This window comes from Castor canadensis, chromosome 7 (assembly GCF_047511655.1).
Source record: "Castor canadensis chromosome 7, mCasCan1.hap1v2, whole genome shotgun sequence".
Lineage (NCBI taxonomy): Eukaryota > Metazoa > Chordata > Mammalia > Rodentia > Castoridae > Castor > Castor canadensis.
This window is the reverse complement of record NC_133392.1, coordinates 162,809,213-162,829,099: the sequence shown is the minus strand read 5'-3', so window position 1 is coordinate 162,829,099 and position 19,887 is coordinate 162,809,213. Positions and strand designations below refer to the sequence as shown.

Genomic DNA, 19,887 nt, shown 5'->3' with positions numbered 1-19,887 from the left:
CTGCTTACATCCCTAACAGATGGAGATGCAAGAAGGGGGCTGTCCTGAGACTTGAGGCCTGCTCAAAGAGACCTGTGCCAGTTAAGGGTCCCAGGCCTCTCTCTGGCACTAAGATGTTGCACACAGCAGGTTTTGGACCCTCCTACATCCCAGAGTGAATGCCCCAGCTAGGGGCTAGGAGCTGGCCACCAGCAAAAGCAAAGCATCTGAAGTCCCCCAGGGCCCAGGTTGGGGGGTGGCAAGGTACAAGGGTCTGTTGTTGTATGGGAAGGGATGGCTGGCTTGGAGCTGACTTTACTGGACTGTGAGGCTGGAAGTAAGGAGGACAATGGGATGTCCCAAGGTAATCATTTTGCTTAAAACCAAGTGATTAAGTGTAGCAATCTACCTTCTCTGAACCAGCTGGCCCGCATAAACACAGTGGGCTCTGGTCATTTTTTACTGTATTTGGGAATTAGGAACAGGAACCACAGGCAGTCATTGCAAGGCCAGGAAGCCAGCGGTCAGTCAGACCCTACTCTTCCTCTTCAATGTGAGACAAGCCAGGAAAGATGGTCAAAGTCAATTTTATTTCACTAAGTACACTTGCACTGCCACCCAGTGCTGCTCAGTGGAGGGCCTGGGCCAGTGGAGTAGAGTTGGGCTTTGTCTTGGCTGTTCCCTTTTGAGACTAAGAAAGAGTTGCTCAGAATTGGGAGGAACACATGGGGGCTTCCTCGGCTAGGCTAATCAGCCCATTGTTTTGAGAGCTCCCTGCTGGAGCCAGTTTATTAAACCTTCCATGGAAACCTGGGTGGTCTGTCCATTTTGAGTCCAGGAGGACAGACTCAGATCCAGAGGTCTCTGAGTGATGGTGCTGACTTGGCCAACCATGGGATGGGAGATGGGAGTGGTGAGGATAGGAGGGGCCCTGCTGAAGTTGTGAGAAAGGAAAAGAGATGCCAGGCTCAGGGAGATTTGCTTCTGGCTTGCGCTGGGTCTGATGTAGTCAGCAACTCTCAAGCAGCTCCCTCTATATCCATTACTAAGCCTCTGACTCTACTATCCAGGAGGAAGAAGAAGGTGGAGAAACAACTGTCTCTTCAGCACCCCAGCCCAGGAGTGACCACAGCTGTCTGTTCACCCTGCCTTAGCCAAACTAGCAGGTGGTTCCTACTGACCACAGGAGGACCATTCTCCCAGGATCCTGGCCTGAGAGAAGTCCAGACACCCTGTGCATATAAGTATGAGCCAGAGGGGCCTCTTGGGCCACCTACTTCTTCTCACCTAGGCCCCAGCCTTACCACTCTCACTCAAGGACAGCTGGTGTATCCACAAGTCACTCAGGGAGCTCACCTCACTCTGTACCAACTTCAGGCCAAGGACAAAGGGCATGTGCCACAGCCTGGAGCTGCCTATGTTGGGGCTCTCCCAGGATACTGCCCAGCAATGGGCTGCACAGATGCTTGCTAGAGCACCTGGCCAGGGCTTGGAGACTTCAGAACCAGGCCCATTGCAAAGTGGGGCTCATGGCCATAGCCCCATGGACACACAAGGGGGCCTCTGAGGTCTAAGGCTGGTGTTTATATTCCTTCCTGCTGAGGCTGGACAAGGCAGCACCACCCATATTGAAGCATATGAGGATGAACAGATGGACAGGACAAGAAGATAGCCCCTCGCTGGACTGCCATGTTCCTGCCAGGCGCCGCTGAGGAACACGATCTTCCACTTGAGCAGGGAGTGTCTACTCTCAAGCTCAGCCAGTCCAGGAGAAACTGAGTCAGTGCAGAAGGTGTTGAAAGGCCCTGCTCTCCCTGACAGATCATAACCCACCCCTGGCCACACTGTGCCCAGAGTCCCCTGGCTGTATTTCTACTCCCCCCAACACCAAGTCCCTAGCAGATAACTCCTACTGACCATGAGGATTCTCCCAGGATCCTGGCTAGAGGGAGGTCCAAATGCCCATCCCTAGTCCCTTCAAGCCCCCAGATCCAGTCCTCTGCCCTCTCTGCCAGGCCCCTCTGGCCCCCATCATATCCTGGGGCTCAGCAGATGGTGGCTGCCCTCGTCATCCCTCTGGGGCCTCTGCAGATGCACATCACAGCCTACCCTACAAGCTGGCTTCTTGGATTTCAAGAAGCCATGCCATGTGAGGACAGGGTGAGTCTGGGCTGGGAGGTCAGCAGGAAGCAGCCCCCTCCTCTTGTTTCCATGTCCCTAGGTTTGGGGTGCTTCAGTTTCCCCAGAACACAAGCACCTACTAATGGGGGCGTCCTGTCCCCCTGCTCCCCAAACATGGATAACCTGAGTATGCATCAGGGTACAGGGGTCCCGACAGTTTTGAGGAGGGACATACCCTCTATAGTCTGTAGAAGTGGAGGTCAGGAGGTTAGAGGTCATTCGTGCCCTAGGACCAGCTTCCAGACACCATGCCTTGGGACCCGGAGGCCAGATTAGCATCTCTGAGGAGGAGGAGGAACCTGTGCCAAGCCATGGTGCCCCCACCTCCAGTGCAACCCTTTGGGGGGCAGGCTGAGGTCAAGTAAGAAGTGAACCAGGGTGTCCAGGGCAGGCAGTGGACTGAGAACCCCCAGTGGGTACAGAGGTTGGCCCAGCTGCTGAAGGGTGGCACCCTGATTCAAGCCTTTGGTGGTGGCAACTGGCTGCCTAGGTCAGCCTGGCGGCCTCTGACCACATTGCCTCTGAAGGACAGACTTTGGGCAGAGCCACCAGACTTTACAAAGCTCTGCTCCTGGGTGTGGAGAGACTGAGCACCTGGGCCCAGGGGACAGGCCCTCATAATTAGGAGTTTCCAATGATGCTGCTGAGTTGGTGGTGGAAAATAGTTGGGCCCTCTGGGATCTCTGCTGGTTTGGCTAATTGCTGGGGTTGTTTGTAGTTTCATTATAGCCCCCTCCACTGGGAACCGAAGAAACAAACACGTCTGGTGGAGTCACAGGGCATCTCAGAAAGGGACCAAGGGGTCTGCTCCCTAGACTGAGCTGGGGCCCTATCCTCTCAGCCTATGGACCAGAGACCCCAGACCCTTCCAAGACCCAACAAGAAACTTTTTGCCCCTAGTCTAGGGGTTCCATAGTGAACCCAGTGGCAGTGAGGGTATTTGGGGGCTGCTATAGCCTCTGTACCAGGTTCTCCCCCTTCCCCCCCCACTGCCTTCAGGGAAGCAAGAGGCACCATGGCCCCAGTGTGTGGGTCTGTAAGGTTCTAGGGTAGGGCCAGGGGGCGGGGGCAGGGCACACAGTTCCTCCAAGTTCTGATGAGGACTGAGACCCAGCAAAAGTGACTTCTCCTCTCACTGCTATCACAGCTCAGAGTTGGGGCTCAGGAGGTGACAAGCAGGTCCAGCACCTGGGTGCCACGCGTTGGCCACCTGCAGGGCCAACGGGTCTGGAGGGGAGCAGCTGCCTGCAGCTGCCCCTGCAGCCTAGGGCCTGGGTGATCTGCCACCCACGCTCCATGGCTGGCCAGACCCCACGGAAGCCTCTCTGCCCTGGTTTTTGTTCCACCTAGGCTTGGCGGGCAAGGCGGGGCAGGAATGTGCGGGGCCTGCCGCCCCTTGCCTGCGTCACTGGGGCTGCCTCCTCCTGGCCTATGGGAACCCGGGGGACACACCTGTTGGTGGCCAGGAGCAGAGATTGGCTGGCCGGGAGCAGACACCTGCGTGGGGCGGGGTAAGGAGCTACTTGTAAGGCGAGCCCAGGCCACGCTGTCCTTCCCCTTCCCGGCCGCCTGCTGTTCCTACTCCTCACCATTGTTCCCTTGAGCTGTCTACCTGTACACCTCATTTTCTTTCTTTGTGTCTGAGCCTCATCTGAAGGAGAGACAGTTGTTCCTTCCTGTGCCTCCCCAGATATGACGACTGAGGCTGGATCTTGGCTGGGGAAAGCTTGGGCCGAAGCCAAAGGTGGGCACTTGACTTTGTTCACCATGGCTGACAGGTATATGGGGTGACGATTGCCCAAAACTCTCCATGTCCTCTCTGAAGCCTGGTTCACACTCCCACATGATGGGTCCTTGGTGCAGGGACAGTGCTGGCTGCAGGGCTGGGGGCGGAGCAGCTTCCAGCCCTGCTCCTCAGCTGCGGAGGAACCTGTCAGGAACCTGTTGGGGCAGGTAAGGGCGGGCAGGAGGGAGGCCAGACAGGCCTGAGGAAGCCACTCTGCAGGGAGAGGGTGTGCAGGCCCCTGCGTGGCTGAGGCAGAGCAGGATGGACGATGGTGACAGATGGGCCACTCATTGTACTGCCTGTGTCCAGTGAGGCTCTGGGTATTGGCAGGTACAGGGCAGGGCAGGTCCTTCCTGTATGAGAAGAAGGCAGCCCTCAGGCTGTGAGGCGACTGGGTTTCATGTGTGGAGCCATTTTGGGACAGGCTTGGGAGCAGTCTGGATCCACAGGCTTTGTCTTCAGGCCACTCGGGTTTGGGCACCGGGCAGGCAGAAGACCAACTCTCAGACGTTCACATACCCCTGTCCACCTAACAACGAGACCTTCTGGAAAGTTCTTTCTCAAAGCGGCCACTGACGTTCCTGAGCTACTTTTCTACCAGGAGAAGACTATAGCCTCAGAGGTGGGTGTGGGGAAGTGTCTGGCTGGGTGCGAGGACTTACATCTCTGCTGGTGAATTTTTGGAGTTTGTGCTGGGAAGGGCTTGGTTTTGCCAGCGGCTGTAGTCGAAAGTGATCCTGTGGTCAGAGGTCGGCCAAGGGCTGCAGGCTAGTGACAGGGTATGAGGTTGGAGGTGGTCAGGCCATTTCTGAGGTGCCAATAAAGCTAGGACCACCTTAGAGGAGGTAGAAACAATTCCCTGGCCCCAAATCATTACTCTGGGTCAGGGACAAAGTCTGTTTTAAAGAAATTTTTACGTAAAGTGCCCAACAGCACGTTGGTGATGAGTGCAGCCATATAAATTTAATGCCTGGTTTTGGTCATGTTTAGTGCATAGTGCATAGGCCCTGCACTATGGCGGCCAAGCGCCACCCAGCCTCAAGCTTGCAGCCAGACATTCGGCTTTCTTAAAAGTTTAGGTGCTTACAATGTTGACTGAAAGTAAGGTCAGTTTCCTTTGTGCGCAATATTCAGGGCATTGTTTTCCTTGTTTTTGATGAACAAAACTTAGTGTATGAATGCAGTGTTTGGATTAATCCACTGCGAACATTTTAGGCCTTTTCATGGCAGAGCATCTGAAAAAATAGGTTGGATTTGTTTTGTTTTTCTAGTAACCCAGATAAAATGTTGGAATGACTAGTAACTTGTTGAATTAGGCAAAATAAGTTTTGCATCTATGAAAATGCAACTCAACCATAAAATATGGATGCGATCAACTGTTGGTTTTCAGAATTTTGGTAATTTGCAAATACCTTATTTGCAAAATCAGTTTGTCGGGGTGTTTTTAGTGTACATAGGATCAGGTGACATGGCCTTAGGAAGCTTCCCACCCTGCAGGAACCTGGCCCTCCTCCCTGGTGTGCGCCATGGAGACAGGCAGAGGGACAATGTCGGCCGCAGCGTGGGCGAAATGGCGGCTTTGCCTCGAAGACACGTAGCTCCAACCGACACTAAGAAATAGCCTGAATGTAGACAAGCCAAGCCTTCGCCGCCCCCGCCCCTTGCAGCCTCTGGCGTCTAGGTTTGGCTGATCTGCTGCAGGAGAGGTTGGATTTCAGTGCTTTGTTCTCTGTTGCCTTGTCATTGATTAAGGCCTGTTGGGGAGGTTAACCAGAGACTTACTTTTTCACGCTGGGATTGCATTCCTTGGCCAGATTCACCCACCCTCAGGCTTCACAGGTGGGGCCCCGTTAGACCTGGGTGGGGGGTGTTTGCTCTGCAGAGGACCCTGGGGGCCTTTGGGCATCTTAAGCCTCCTTGCTTTTCCCAGGCCGAGAGTGGTACAAGCTGATGATTAACCAGCTGTGGGGACTGTGATGCTGGTCTCTCTTCCCAGTCACAGCTAACCAGGTGGGCACCACACAGGGCTCCCAACAAATCTGTATTTTTACTTCTAATTTCTTAAATCTATGGCCAAAGTAAGGCTCAGTTGATTTTTGGCTCTCCCTCACCCCTACATCAGGTGAAGCCCAGTACCCCTCACATTGAGCTGGCTCCTGACCAACAGTGGTGGGTCTTTCTTGGAGGAGTTTTGCTTAAGGATTTACAGACTCTGAGCTCAGGATTGTCCCCCACTTGCCCACCTGTAGGACTAGACACCTGTCCATGTACCTCAGCCTGCTAGGTGCAAATGTGATTCCTACACATTTGGTGTTGGTACACAGAGGGTGGCCTGTCCCTCTGGTTTGTGGCCAGACCAGCTTTGGGCCTTATAGAGTCCCCCAGCCCTCAGTGCTCCCTGAGAAGTTCTGGCCCTGAGTGGCCAAGGGCACTGGGGACACCAAGGGCTCTGGTGGTGGGAGGCCAGCCTGTCTGCCCAGTGTGCTGGGGAATGTCTTTGACCCAACCAGGAGAGACAGATGCCAGGCTTCCTACACCCTCACCCAGCCCCCACTGCCTTATCCCTGGGACCTGGCAGCCAGGAAAGAGGCTGACATTTCACTCAGTTCTGAAAGGGAAGTCTTAGTTTTCCCCTAGTTCAGAAAAAAAGCTCTGATTTTACCAGTCGGTGGGATAGACTTGAGCAGGCATGGAAGAGGGAAGTACATCCAGGTGGTATCTGAAGGCACAGGGCAGGGAGCCTGACGGTGGGATTGACTCTAAGCCAGGACGGGCTGCTGAGGGAGTCCAGGTACCTGCAGAGCCCCACCTGCTGGATCTGTGCTAGGGTCAGGTACTCAAAGAAATGTTGGCTGTAGAGAAGACCATGAGGCTGGAAAACCAGGTGGACAGAGCAGCACCAAGGGCAACGAGACTTTTGTTGTGTTGGCTATGGCCTGGGGGAAATCAGCACGGGGCCTGAGACCCCTATGAGGCCTCTGTGGGTGGAAGGCCAGAAAACTAGAGGATCTGCTCTGGCCAGCTGTCTAGGCCCAGGCAATACCTGTGCAGGGACCTCCCTCAGCCCTGAGTGGCCCTAGGGCAGGCACCTGGGATATCTTTACTCCATGTGGGGGATACAGACTAGGCCTGAGCAGTGAGGGGGATGAAGAAATCCCACCCCCCTCATTCCTAGCACTCCTGTGCAGAGATGGCTGGGCCTTGCAGGGACCTGAGTGTGGATATTTAGCATTCTGTTGGGGACTACTGTTCCCATCTGCTCTGGGATGGAACTCCAGACCAATAGGTAACAAACCCTGCCACACTGTTCCTCATCCCAGTACCCTTCCTGGGCCCTGAGAAGGGCAGGTGGGGGCTGGGCAGGGAAGCAGCCATTGTGTGGCATCCTGGAGACAGAGGCCCATTGTCCAGCAACTGCAACCCCATCAGCCTCAGATACATGCACATATGCACCTGCACCCACACACTGAAGTGCTGGCCCTGATGTTCAGGCCCTTCTGTGGGTCTACCTGGAGGAAGGGTCCAGCTATGACCTGACCCTGACCCGACCATTAGTCACCTGGCCTGCTTTACCAGTCCCTGCCCTGCCTCCCATCCCTCAGGCTACAGCCTCTGGGAGGGACACCTTGGCCCTCTCAGGTGCCTACTCGGGCTCCAAGCCAGTGGTGCCATGGGCTAGGCTGGGTTGGCTGGGCAGTGAACCTCACCTGCTGCAGCCCTCCAACTGAGCCCCATAGAGAGGCTGAGCCTCAGGGCCCATGTGACCCCCTGCTCCAGCCCCTTTGTCTCCAGTGACTGCTCTCCAACTAAATACTGCCCCAGGCTGATGACTTCCCCTAGCAAATCACCCCATGACCCTCAGCCAGGCGGCCCCCAGACCCAATTTGGGCAGCCGTGGCCATCTTACTGGGCAGCATTGGATGGTGTCTGATCTCTAATACTGCCTGGTAATGATGACGGCGGAGCCCTGCATGCAACAGTGGGGCCGCCTCCCCTCCTACAGCTTGTCCACTCTGTCCTGCTCAGGTGGCTTCTGGATAGGGCTATGGGGCAGAAAGTTGACCTTGGGGACCAGGCAATCTGAGAACCTCTCTCAGCCCCCAAGGATGAAGGGCTTCCTGAAGCTGCACTGGGGTACCCCCTCCCCCACAGTGCTTTGGGGATTAGGATACTCAGGTATCCAGGCCCTGCCCACTGCACCCAGGCAGGTGCTGCTGCCACACCTGGCAGGTGTGGGCAGGGTGAAAGTGCAACAAAGGGCTCTGGAGGGCCAAAGCCCAGCCTGGGACCAGAGGGCCTCACAGTGGAAGCCACCTTACCCAGAGCTGGAGCTGCATGCTGACCTGAGGTGGGGCTGCCCCCACCTGACCTTCCTCTTCCTGCATCCAAGGTGGGCCCGTGGTACCGAACAGCAGCACCTCCAGCCTTGGTCCTGGGCCAGCAGCCCAAAGTCCCCTTGTTCTGGAGAAAGCAGGGCAGACAGACAGTGTGGCCTCAGGGTCTCGGGGCCCAAACCTCTCTGCTGACCTCACAGAGTACAAGCACAGCCCTTGGCCACTTAAGGTCTTCAGTGGGAGTCCATGGGTGCCCTGGGAGTGGAAACTGCATGTCTCTCCTGTGTCCTCACACTAAGGCACACCTGGGCCTCTGTGGGCATCTTACCGGACAGTGCTGGATTTTTCAGCTCGACTCTAACACTGTCTGGTAACGATGTTCAAAGGTGACCCACCACTCACCGGAAGCAGGCTGAGGATGCACCACCTCAACTCCTGTAACCCAGATGATCCCAGGCTGAGGCCATGCTGGGCTGGCAGGGGCCCACTGCAGCTCTGCAGCCTGGTAATCAGTGGGAGGTTAGTCTCTGCTATCACTCCAAGCTGGAGCAAGGGCTGGTTCTGCCATACTAGAGGCCCTGGGAACAGAGGCAGTCTTCTGCTCACCTATCCTGGATCCCTTGCCAGGTGAGATGGCTTCTGGAAAGACCATCAGGGCCAGGACACTGGGCCTGGAAGAAGCCCAGTGGGCTGTGGCCTCTCACCATTCAATATCATTTAGTATCCGTTCTTAAACCCCCTCTGGGATCCACTGGGGACTTAGGGGAGCAAAGGTGGGCTTAGGTGCTCTTGTCCCACACATAGGGCATTGCAGACATACCAGGCTATTTCCTGATCAAGTAGAAGGAGTCTCCGTTCCCTCCCACACTGGCTAGAACAGAACTTTGCCCAAAATCACAATTCAGGATTACGTATTGTTTTATCTTTTTGATCTGAAGCCAGGACACAGGGGCCCAGAACCCCACACACACCCAGCATGATCCCCAGAGGCCTCTCCCTGGGGAAGGGGAGAGGGCGAGGGTCTTCTCCTGTCCTTGCTGTCACTCATTAACCTGACTTGGTTAATTCAGAAAACTAGGGAGGTGGTGCCACCAGTGAGGCCAGAGACTGGGATGGGGCCTGGGGAGAAAGTCCTTAGAGCAGCTCTGGGTCCTGGGAGGCTTTAGCCCAACCCAGGGACAGCTCCAGAGCTGGCTCTTCACATGCACAAGGGTTGGGGGCCAGCGCAGAACCAAGGGGCGGAGGAGCTGCCCACACCTTCCCTCCACAGGCACCAGGATACGCTGACCAGAAGGCCCCTGCACTGCCGCCTGCCGATGGGCGTCTTACCAGGCACGGTTAGATCTGGATGTCTCTGTCTAATACTGTCTGGTAATGCCGTCCATCCACGGCCTGATCGCCACTGGAGGACAGCACCCTCGCCACCCCATGGGGTCACCGCTAGATACCAGGTGCAGAGCGAGGCTCACGGTCCATGTGGTACATGGACCTCATGCCCCCACCCAGACATAAATAAGCCTCAACCCAAGCCCACTGGGACCCCCGTCCCCCAGGACCTGACTGCCTCTCTGAACCCACAGAGGGTTTTTGTCATGACCACAGTGAATATTGGTGTGACAAAGGTTTGAGGCACTCAGGCCCCTGCATCTGCCCATCTCAGGAGCACAGGCTTCCTTGTGCTGCTGGCTCCACGGCCAAGTGGGTCCCACACCCAGGGGCCTTGAGCTTCTGAGAGCTGCAAGTGCGGATTCTGAAGCCCCAACATTGTTGGCACTGCTATGGGTCTAGAAGGGACCTGAAACCCCACCTAGAAACTTGGCACTCAGCCTCTCCCTACCTGTCTCAGACCAGGAGGCTGAGGAGGACCGGGAAGAAGCAAGCCTGGTCAGGGGGACATATGGGCAGTGCAGGAGCAGCACAACCTCTCACAGTACAACCTCAGGGCCGAGTCAGACCACCTCTCCCTCCATAAGCCTCAGCTCCCCGGTCCACAGGCCCATGTCTGGGGCTTGGGTTGTCAGGGGACACTGCCCAGGTGCCAGGCTAGTGACCCACGCCCCGGAAGGCAGATGCTTAGAAGGATATGCAGCCCCTGCACCCTCACCTGCCCCTGGGCTCTCTCTCTGAGGTGTCCCAGCTTCACCCTATTGAGGCCTAGGGAGCTGTCCCCAAAACCAAGCTCTAGATTCTGAACCCCCCCACTCCTGGCCTCAAGGCTGGCCTCAAAGCCTTTCTCCCCTGAGAATTTGAAATGACCCTTTGCAAGGCTGTTAGGCAGCTTTGAAATGATTCCAACTCTTAAAGGGTTTTGCTTCGATGAGAGCTTGGAGTGGACCTCCTTCACTTGGGAATGTTATGATGTCTCACTTCTCAGACCATGGATGTGAGCCCTTCGCCTCAACCAATGAACTCCAAAATACATATAAACCTGGGTTTGGCAGTCATCTTGACTGTGCCCAGCAAGCACACACCTATAACCTTGGCACTGAACCCCACCCCTTCTCCGCACCTCTAGTGTTAAGGGACCTCATATGTCCTTCAGGGTCTACCCTGGGGTGGTCAGGCCAGTCTCTCCTAAGAACCACTCAATAAAGTTACACCTGGATCTCTAGTTAGACTTTACTTTTCACAGAGACCTGCTTCCACCCCAGGTGAGCAATGGGAGTTGAATAACTGATCCAGAGTTGGAGCTGCTTTGAGCAGCTGAACAGAGGATGCATCTGTCATGCCCCCTCTGAGCTGTGTTCCCCTCAACATCCCCCTGTGAGCATTATGAACAAAGAAGAGGAACATCTCTGTATGGCAATAAACTCTGTGATTGGTGAAATCATACCTTGATCACCTCCTTATTTCAACTGTACAAAATACACTGGCAGCTTTACAGAGGACTCAGCTAAGAACAGCACCCAGGATGAAACTAGCTCCTCCCCCTCTTCTCAGATTCCCTTCCTCCCTTATCCCCTTCCTGCTCCCTCCCTTCCTTACCAAGTCTTCCCTGATCCTTCTATGGGCAGCTTACTTCCAGATATTGGGGAAAGAAGGAAAGTGTCTAGCAAGAACAGGAATGACAGGGCATATTGTAAGTGACCATGACAAGGCAGTTTTCCAGTTTGAACTCTGTTCATGGTGTGGGTAAAGGTACTTCCAAGAGCACGTACCTAGGAACCCAGAACCCTCTGAGCAGTCCAGGCCCCTTGAAGTGATGGGGGAAGGACAGCGAGAGGGCTCCTGAGGGTCTGTGATTCCCACCAGAAGGAAAAGACCTGCAGGAAATGAGAATGGGCCCACTGGCCCTGGCCACTGGTCACACAAGCTGACATAGGGATGCAAGGGAGTCCTTTTCAGTGTACACCTGACAACACACCAAAGGTCAGGGTGATCTGTGAAAACAAGGGTCCCCCTCCTAGCCCAGGGTCAGCACTGAAGTCAGGATTGGACATGACCTTCCTACTCCAGGGTCAATGGCTGATGGCTATCTTCCTGGGGTCTCCCCAGGCCAGAAGTGAGTGTAGCCGGGGTTCAGACCCAGGTTGGGGGAACATGAGACCCATCACTTAGTTCAGTTTGGCTGCCCCAGCCTACCTGGAACCCCTGCCCTGCCAGACCAAACCACAACTATTGGGACAGTGTCACCAGGGCCAGAACTGGACCAAGTGTAGCAGGACTGATCCCAAAGACCTCAGCCCCCAGCATAGTCAGCCACAGGAGGGGAGATGTGGCCACAGAAGTCAGCTCCCCAAAACACACCCCACAAAGAGTGGAGAACTGAGCCCTGCAGAGTATGCCTGACTCCCATTCCTAAGGGACCCTGCACAGGTGATGGATAGCACCCCTCTAGCCACACCCCAGTATGATGTTCCATCCTAGCAACTCAGATTGGGAAGGGTTGAGGGAGGAACAAATGGGATGGAGCCTGAGGGGTACAAAACCTCTGCATGAGTGAGGAAGCCCCCCAGAGTGGGTGATGCCATATGGAACCCTGGAAGATGATGGCTGGAAGTGTGTGTGAATTTCCTGGTACTCCATAAAAAACTGGGTGACCTAAAACAGCAGAAGTTTATTCTCTCACTGCTCTGGAGGCATTGGTAGGCAACACTCCCCACCAAAGCTCTACTGGGATCCCTCCTGCTTCCTACAGCTCCTAGCAGTTCAGGTGTCCCTCATTTGTGTCCAAGTCACCTATGTCTCTGCCTCCTCCTCACTCAGCTTGTACTCTTCTATGTCTCTCTCTTCCCTCTATCTCCCTTTTAGGACACCAGTTACTGGATTCAGGGTCCACCTTGTTAATCCAGGATGACCTCATCTGAAATCCTAACTTAATCACATCTGCACAGATCTTTTTTCTAAATAAGTCACATTTCTAGGCTCCAGGGCTTAGGTCATGGTTCTATCTTCTGGGGGTACCATCCAGCTCCCTGCCAGGGGACCCTCATAGGCTCTGAAGAATGGCAGGGGTACAGGGCCCATATGACCAGAGGCTCAGGATCAGAAGCAGAGGCTGACTTGTCCCAGGATCCTTAGCAGGAAACTCTCAAAAACTGAGTCATGCATGGGGTCAGCTCCTGGGGAAGCAGGCCTGGACCGAGGGGTCCCTGAGAAGGCTCAGAAGGATCCTGGGAGGATCTAGAGGAGGTTGGAGGACAGAGGGCAGTGCCCCAGCCTCAGACCCAGCAGGGGAGATTTTACATAAACACCCCTCCTGAGCCTCAGTACCCCCAGCCATTTTCCGTGCAGCTTGGCCCCCACACCCTGCTCTCCAAGCTTCCCTGAGGCTACCCCTCAGCTCACCCCATGGCTCCTTCTCCATCCACCTAAAGCCCGTGTTTACCTCTAGGCGCTGCAGGATCACAGTTGCTGGGTAACAGTTGCCAGGAGATGGTTGCCAGGTCACCACTGTTGTATGCCAGCAGAGGGCTCCCTCCACCTTGTTGGGCAGGTAAGAGGGATAAGCTAGCCAGAAGCTGGGGGTGCTGGCTGTGGCTAAAGCTTGGCCCTACCCTTCTGCACCCCTCTCAGGACCCTGCTCAGGAGTAGACAGATGGGGGAGGGGACTGGGCAGAGGCTAGGGAGCTTGGCTGAGCTGAGCCCTCTTTGTGGAGGCCACTCTCATCCCAGACGAAGAGCCTCAGCTAGGAAGGGCGTGCCTTGTGAGGTGGAGCTGGCCCCAAGCAGGCCACTCAGGCTCCAGGAAGGGCTGGGCACTCTCAGGATGAGCTCTTTGCCCAGGATCAGGTCTGTCTCCCCAGAACTGACCCCCAGAAGGGAGCCTCTTGAGATCCGCAGGTATTGCATCCCTAGACAATGAGTGCTGCCTGCGAGGCGTCAGTCCTTCAAAACACGCAAGCACTTTCTCAGAGCCCTGTGTTGCCAAACGTGTCTGGGGGGAGTCTCAGACAGGACAGTGATGTGTGGTCATTTTCTTGGTCATTTTCTTCAGGTTTAAACGCATCTCCTGCCCATCGTACCGGGGTGTGATTTCCTGCCGGTCTTTTTATCTGACCAGGTAAAACGTTTAAGTTTACTATAAAGTTGTAAAGCTTCTGCCTGGCCCCTCACTCTGGGCTTTCACTTAACTTTTGCCCAATGTCCTATCAAGAAGGTTCTTAACCATTCTGGGTGGTCTGTCTGCAGACTGCTCACTGCCCCATTGCACCATTAGAAATAGCAATTTGCAAACATCACTGATGTGAAGTTTCCTTCTGGCTTCCCAGTCGAGTCCTCAGAGAACCTGATACTCAGACAAGTATCAGGACAAGTGACAGTGATTTCTCGGAAGTCTGGAGGCTGCATCCCAGCCCTGTCCACTCCTGAGCAAACACCACACTTGCGACACACCAGCTGTGTCTTCTGAAAAAGTCTTTGTCAATTTGAATGACAAGAAATAATACACGGTTTATTTAATTCTTTGTGACAATAACAAGAACACAAAGAAAAGTCAGACAGAGGCATAAGACTTACGATGGATAACAGTGCACTACACATGACCCTTCTAAGATGTTTCTTCAGCCACAGCAGCAGAGTTGGGGAGGTTGCCAGGAGTGGAGCAGTGGGCAGGGTGGGACTGCTTGCTGGTTTTCCTTATGAGTCTTCATTTCTCTTTGACTTTTCTAACTACCACCTATTTCTAAATAGCACTTGATGGTGCTGTTGTTTACAGAAGCGATTGGAGACTCTTGCTCTTGTTCCTGTGTTTGTGCCATCCTCCACAAACAGTGCCTACAGCCGAGCCAGGCAGCTTCCCCTGATGCCCTCCACACAGAGGGTTTTCGGAGGCATTCATGGCCTTGTATGTGTATTTGTTGTGTTCCTTAATTGTCCCCAACCCCTGTACCTCCTGGCATTGTCATGTGGCCATCCTTGCCCTGCTAGGCACTCACTGGGCAGGAACTCTGTCTTCACAATACCCAGCCAGGCTCTTGTCACTGTCCATTTTGCAGGCAAAGATTAATTCTTTTTCCTGATACCTCATTCTTGTCCCACCTCCCCCTGGCTGGCCAGGTACAAAGTACCCAGAGAGCTGCACCAGCCCTGTGGCCTCCCCGAAAGGGAGGTGCCCCTCCCTCCAGTGTACAGTGACTTCCTCTTTCTCCTCGTCTCTCCAGCGCTGGGTCCCTGGTAAGTCTGTTTTTGGTTTGTTGCTCATTGTTCCTTCAAGCCCTGTCTCCAGTTCTCTTTCATGGACTTAAATTCTGCACATGCTGCTTGTTTAATTTCCATGGGCTCTTTCCTCTTCCGACAGCACTCAGCTCCCTTTTGAGAATATGCTCCCCACCCTGAGCATATTCTAGATGTAAGCTGACTTCCTTCAGCTTCCCCACTCCCCCTTCCTTTTCCTCTGTGTGTGTGTGTATGCAGCTCTAACTCATTCCTGGGAGGCCTCTCCTCAGATCCTCCTGGGGCCAGGCAGTGGACTATGCTAAATGCCAGAGTCTTGGGGTTCCATGTTCACAACAGGGTGCCTTGGCACCTATTCTCAGGTGCTGGGAACTCAGTGAGAAGGGGCTTGAGTTTTCCAGTGATCATGGACACCCTTACCCACACCCACATAATACCTGCCCCAATTCTCTGTAGATTCTCACCCAGCACCTTCCACGGAGCCCTCTTGTCTCCAGGCATTCCTAGCTTCTTACACTCATGAGGCCCACATTCTGCAGAGATGTGAGGCTCTTACTGCACCAGGCACCCAGCCTACCCTGGGCTCTGTTCCTCCTGCCCCACCTGGTTCCGTGACACTGCACAATGTCTGTTTGAGTCTCCTCTGCTTTCTCTCTTTTCTGTGGGTTTATTCCATTTTTCTTGTTTCCCACCAATTCAGTGGGGCTCGGCAGGAAGTCACAAAGCCTACCCAGGCTGTAGTCCTTGGCATTACTTTGCTGCCCAGCTGGTCTGTCCACAACTGGGTTTTCCTCTTTAGAGATGACCTGCTCCCACCCAGAGGCTTGTCCCTCCCTTCCCAGATGCAAGGCCCTGTATGCCATTTCTCTGCCCTGCCCACGCCAGCATGCTTGTCTTCCATGGCTCATGTTTCTGTAAAGTCTTCAGAAAGTCCTTGCTCCTAAACAGCCCCCAAACTGAGTTGGTTTGCTTGACGTGGAGGCAGAGGAGCTCATCCAGGAATTGGCTAACAACTCCATGAAATGCTCCAAAGTTTGCAACATGGGGAAACTAGGGCAGCGTCCATGGGCAGGGGTCCTGGGGGAAAGAACTGCTGCAGTCGCAGCTGCAGAAGGACTGTGCCAACAGGAACTTGGCTGGGCTACAGGGTAGCAGCGCAGGCTAGGAAGATCCCTGCTTGGGACTAGGAGCCTCTCTGCTGTCCAATCCTGCAGATGGGCACCCCACCCTCTGTAGGCCTGATGGCCACCCTCTTACAGCCAACACAGAGGCCAGGAAGGTCCCAGCAGTGGAGGACTTGCCCCGCAGAGGCAGGATGCAGAAATGGCCTCACGCCCACGGGCCACCAGGCCCCATGGCCACCACAGAGATGAGAACCAGCCGCAAACAGAAGCCACAGCCCGGAACACAGGGAAGCGCATATCCCCAGGCAGAGTGGGCCTAAACATGTGCCCTGTCAAAGGGCTAGGACTTCGGGCTGCCCGAAGGCCTGGCAGGGGGTTAGGAGCAGCATCTTCCCCACGGGGTCCTCGCCCTGGTGCCCCCATCCCTGCAACCTGCAGCTGCACACGGTTCATCTACTACCGGGGTCAGCCCACTCGCATCAGCTCCAAGAGACCCAGGCGGTCCAGGATCCAGCGGTGCCACGTCCGGGCACCAGGTAAATTCTGAGCAGCCCTGGGACTGGCTCCACCCGCCCCAAGACAGGGCATCCTGGGACAGGTGCCCCCAAAGGAAGGTGTCACATGGGGAGGGGACCAAGCCTACACAAGGCCATGTCCAGCCAGTCAAATAGGTCTTGGAAGGGGCCAAGTAGGGAGCCCACGTGCTAAAGGGTCTGAGGGCTCTGCCTGTCCATGCCAGCTCCATAGGCAGCCACAGTGGGCATTGCCCACCCCACCCCACCCAGGGTAGCCTCTCATCTCTCCTGGCTGAACATGGCCCTTTGGGTCACCCATGACGTCATCATGGACATTGTGACCCCTGCCCTCTGAGGATGTCCCCACATGATGGCTGCATGGGCTCCAGCCTCACACCCCAGCCCCTTCCCTGTATGAAACCCTGTCCTGCTGGTAAGGAGGGTGGAGTGGGGCTTCCCTCATCACCCCTGCTCCAGGATCCACCCCACCTGGACCCCGCTTACTTGAAGGCTGGCCCTGGAGGGTGGCAACTGTCTCTCCTCTTGAGTGTAATGAACCCCCAGATCCCCTGGTGAGGGATGGACTGGGCTGAGGAGGGGTTCAGAGGGGCTGGATGAGTGCCCAGCAGCTGCTGGTATGGGCTGGGCTCAGGCAGAAGGAGTGGGCACCTCCCCAACCTCCACCTGACCTCACTGGTCCCCAGGCTGGGCCCATGAGAGACAGATGGGAAGCAGTGGTGAGGAGGGGCTCCAGGCTCAACTAAGCCAGCTGGACCAAGATGCAGGTGGGGCCACAGGCATTTGGGAGGGGCAGGGACATCCCAGTCAGTCAGTTTAGGAGTCCAGGGCCTCTGACCACCATCCTGCCCACAGAGCTCACAGAAAACGTAGATGCTGACAGGCCCCCAGTGGTCCTCCTGGAAGGACTCCCACTGGAGGGAGACAAGCAGTCCCCCAGCACCGGGCAGGGACCCTTCTTCTACATCGGGGGCACCAATGGAGCTTCAATGTGAGTGTGGGCCTTGCAACCCTGGTCTACATTTTCACCCCTGCCCAGGCCCAACCCCTGGGCTCTCCTCTAGGGACCCCGTGGCCTGGGTCACCAGTGCCTTCCACCCCACAGAATCAGCTCCTACTGTGAAAGCAAGGGCTGGCAGCGTACCCAGGACAACCGCCGTGAGGACTACAAGCTGAAGTGGTGTGAGATCAAGTGCAAGGAGAGCTACATCAACTTCCGGGAAGGTGGGGTCACCCCAGGGGGTGGCTAGCAGCTGATTGCTGAAGCACCATCCCCACATATCCATCCTTGTCCTGCCAGGCCAGCAGCTGCTGTTCCAGCTCCCCAACAACAAGCTGCTGACCACCAAGATTGGGTTGCTCAGCGCCCTTCGGGAGCACGCACGCATTGTAAACAAGAGCATCAAGACACCTCCAGGCACCCAGGCCAAGTGAGCCCACCTCCCGCTGGCCCTGATCCTTCCCAGCTCCTCAGCATACACCTGCCTGCATTGCCATCTGTTCCCTGGGACCACTCTCTCTATTCCGTAAACCCACTGTGACCCCTGCACTCTCTCTATTCCGTAAACCCGCTGTGACCCCTGCACTCTCTCTATTCTGTAAACCCACTGTGGCCCCTGCACTCTCTCTATTCCGTAAACCCGCTGTGACCCCTGCACTCTCTCTATTCCGTAAACCCACTGTGACCCCTGCAGTCTTTCAGCATTCACCTTACCACCCTACCCCTCATGCCCACTTACCCATCTCCCCACTGACCCATCCATGTTCCTTCTGGCCACTAGTCTGCCTCCAACCCTAACCCCTGTCTGCCATTCACTACCCAGCGATCCTTACCCCGTGCCCACCACAGTCACCCATGGATGTCCTTCGACCATTTTACCACCCACTTTCCCATCCATTCACCCCTACCCACTCCCACCTGTCCTTCAAAACAGGCATGTCTGTCCACTCTGCTTCACCCCTACTACACAGCTTTGTGACCCACTCATTGATTCACCAACTCCTTGCTCAACCACTCACTTGCCCAAACATTTACACTTCTACCCATTGATCCAACCAACTGCCCACCCTCTGCCACCTCCATGCCTGCCCATCATATAGACAGCCAGCCATGTCCACTTACCACCTGGCCATCCATACCATCCTAATCAGCATGCCCAGCTGTCCACTTCCTGCCCATGCCTACCAACAACTTGGATCTGTTCCCCTTGGGACATCTGTCTGCCCACCAGTCCACCTGCTCACCCACCTGTCTACCTCCATACCCATTCATCTCCCTCTCTCCAGACCCCCCCATTCCTTCTCCAAACACTGTGAAGAGGTATCCATTCAGGCCAAGTCCTGTGTCCCCCTGGTGTGCAGATTTGGAAAGGATGTAGCACCAGCCCTTGAGGAGCTCACATGGACCAGCCCAGGACACCTTGGGCCACAGAGGTAGATGCATGAAGCTCAGATGAGAAGAACAATTCTGACCTGAACTGAGAACGACCTGGTGTTAGGTGAAAGGGCATAAAGGGCAAGCCTTAGGAAAAGCATGAGCCAAGGCAGAGGCTCAGTCAGAGCACTCAGATCTATACTGACCACCAACTGCATGCTAGGCAGTGTCCCGGCTCTGGGGACCCAGCTCACATAGGAGAGCAAACAGGATGGACAGATCAGGGGTGCAAGAGAGGGGGTCAGGATAGGATCCAGCAGCCAGAAGGCTGGCAGATGCAGAGAAGCCAGGAGTGTGAGGCCTGTGAAAGAGTACAAGGGCACAAAGTACGCAAAGGCCCTGCAAAGCAAATGGCTGGGAAGAGTGAGGACACAAAGGAGGGTGCCTGAGGCCCAACACAGGTGCCCAGTCGACACTCCCTCCAGCTGGTGCACAGACCAGGCCCCTAGAACATCAGCCAAGCAGGGTCAGTTCTTCCCATGTCCTCCCCACCTCCTGTCTCTCCCAGGATCCTGAAAATGGACGAGTTTTTCCCGGAGACCTACCGGCTGGATATCAGGGAAGAGAGACAGGTCTTCTTCACCTTGTTTGATGGTGAGAGGTCACTGGACCAGGCCAGGCATGCTGCAGGGAGACAGAGTCAGGGTGGGATGAGGCAAGAGTGGGCCATGCCTGGAGAAGACAGAACAGGTCATGGTTTAGACATGGTAAAGGACGGAAAGGGTGGAGCCAGGGCTGGAGCACAGTGGTTGCTGCTGAGGGACTGGGGAGGGAAGGGCTGTGTCCAGTTGAGGTAGGGCATGGCAGGGCAGGGCCACAGCTGGAGCTCATCAAGGTAGGTGTAGTCAAGGTGAGATGTGGGTAGGGTGGGGCAAGCTGGGGCCAAGAAGTGAGACTGGGG

At 55.4% G+C, this 19,887-nt stretch overlaps 1 protein-coding gene across 6 annotated transcripts in view; it reads left to right on the top strand.

Moving 5' to 3' along the window:
• The window catches only part of Ttll10 (tubulin tyrosine ligase like 10), a 52,458-nt gene that overhangs the window by 20,372 nt on the left and 12,199 nt on the right, over positions 1-19,887 (top strand). For 2 of the 6 annotated variants that reach the window (XM_074081628.1, XM_074081631.1), the window contains exons 2-11: positions 1,050-9,731; positions 13,115-13,216; positions 13,718-13,783; positions 14,438-14,895; positions 16,155-16,555; positions 17,239-17,319; positions 17,408-17,543; positions 17,658-17,776; positions 17,853-17,982; positions 19,495-19,580. In XM_074081628.1, the coding sequence (XP_073937729.1) occupies positions 16,219-16,555; positions 17,239-17,319; positions 17,408-17,543; positions 17,658-17,776; positions 17,853-17,982; positions 19,495-19,580 (889 nt within the window). In that variant the 5' untranslated portion in view covers positions 1,050-9,731; positions 13,115-13,216; positions 13,718-13,783; positions 14,438-14,895; positions 16,155-16,218. Of the gene's footprint in view, positions 1-1,049; positions 9,732-13,114; positions 13,217-13,717; positions 13,784-14,437; positions 14,896-16,154; positions 16,556-17,238; positions 17,320-17,407; positions 17,544-17,657; positions 17,777-17,852; positions 17,983-18,838; positions 18,986-19,494; positions 19,581-19,887 lie in introns of those variants that run through there. The other 4 variants (XM_074081626.1, XM_074081627.1, XM_074081630.1 and 1 more) reach the window with 4 other exon arrangements.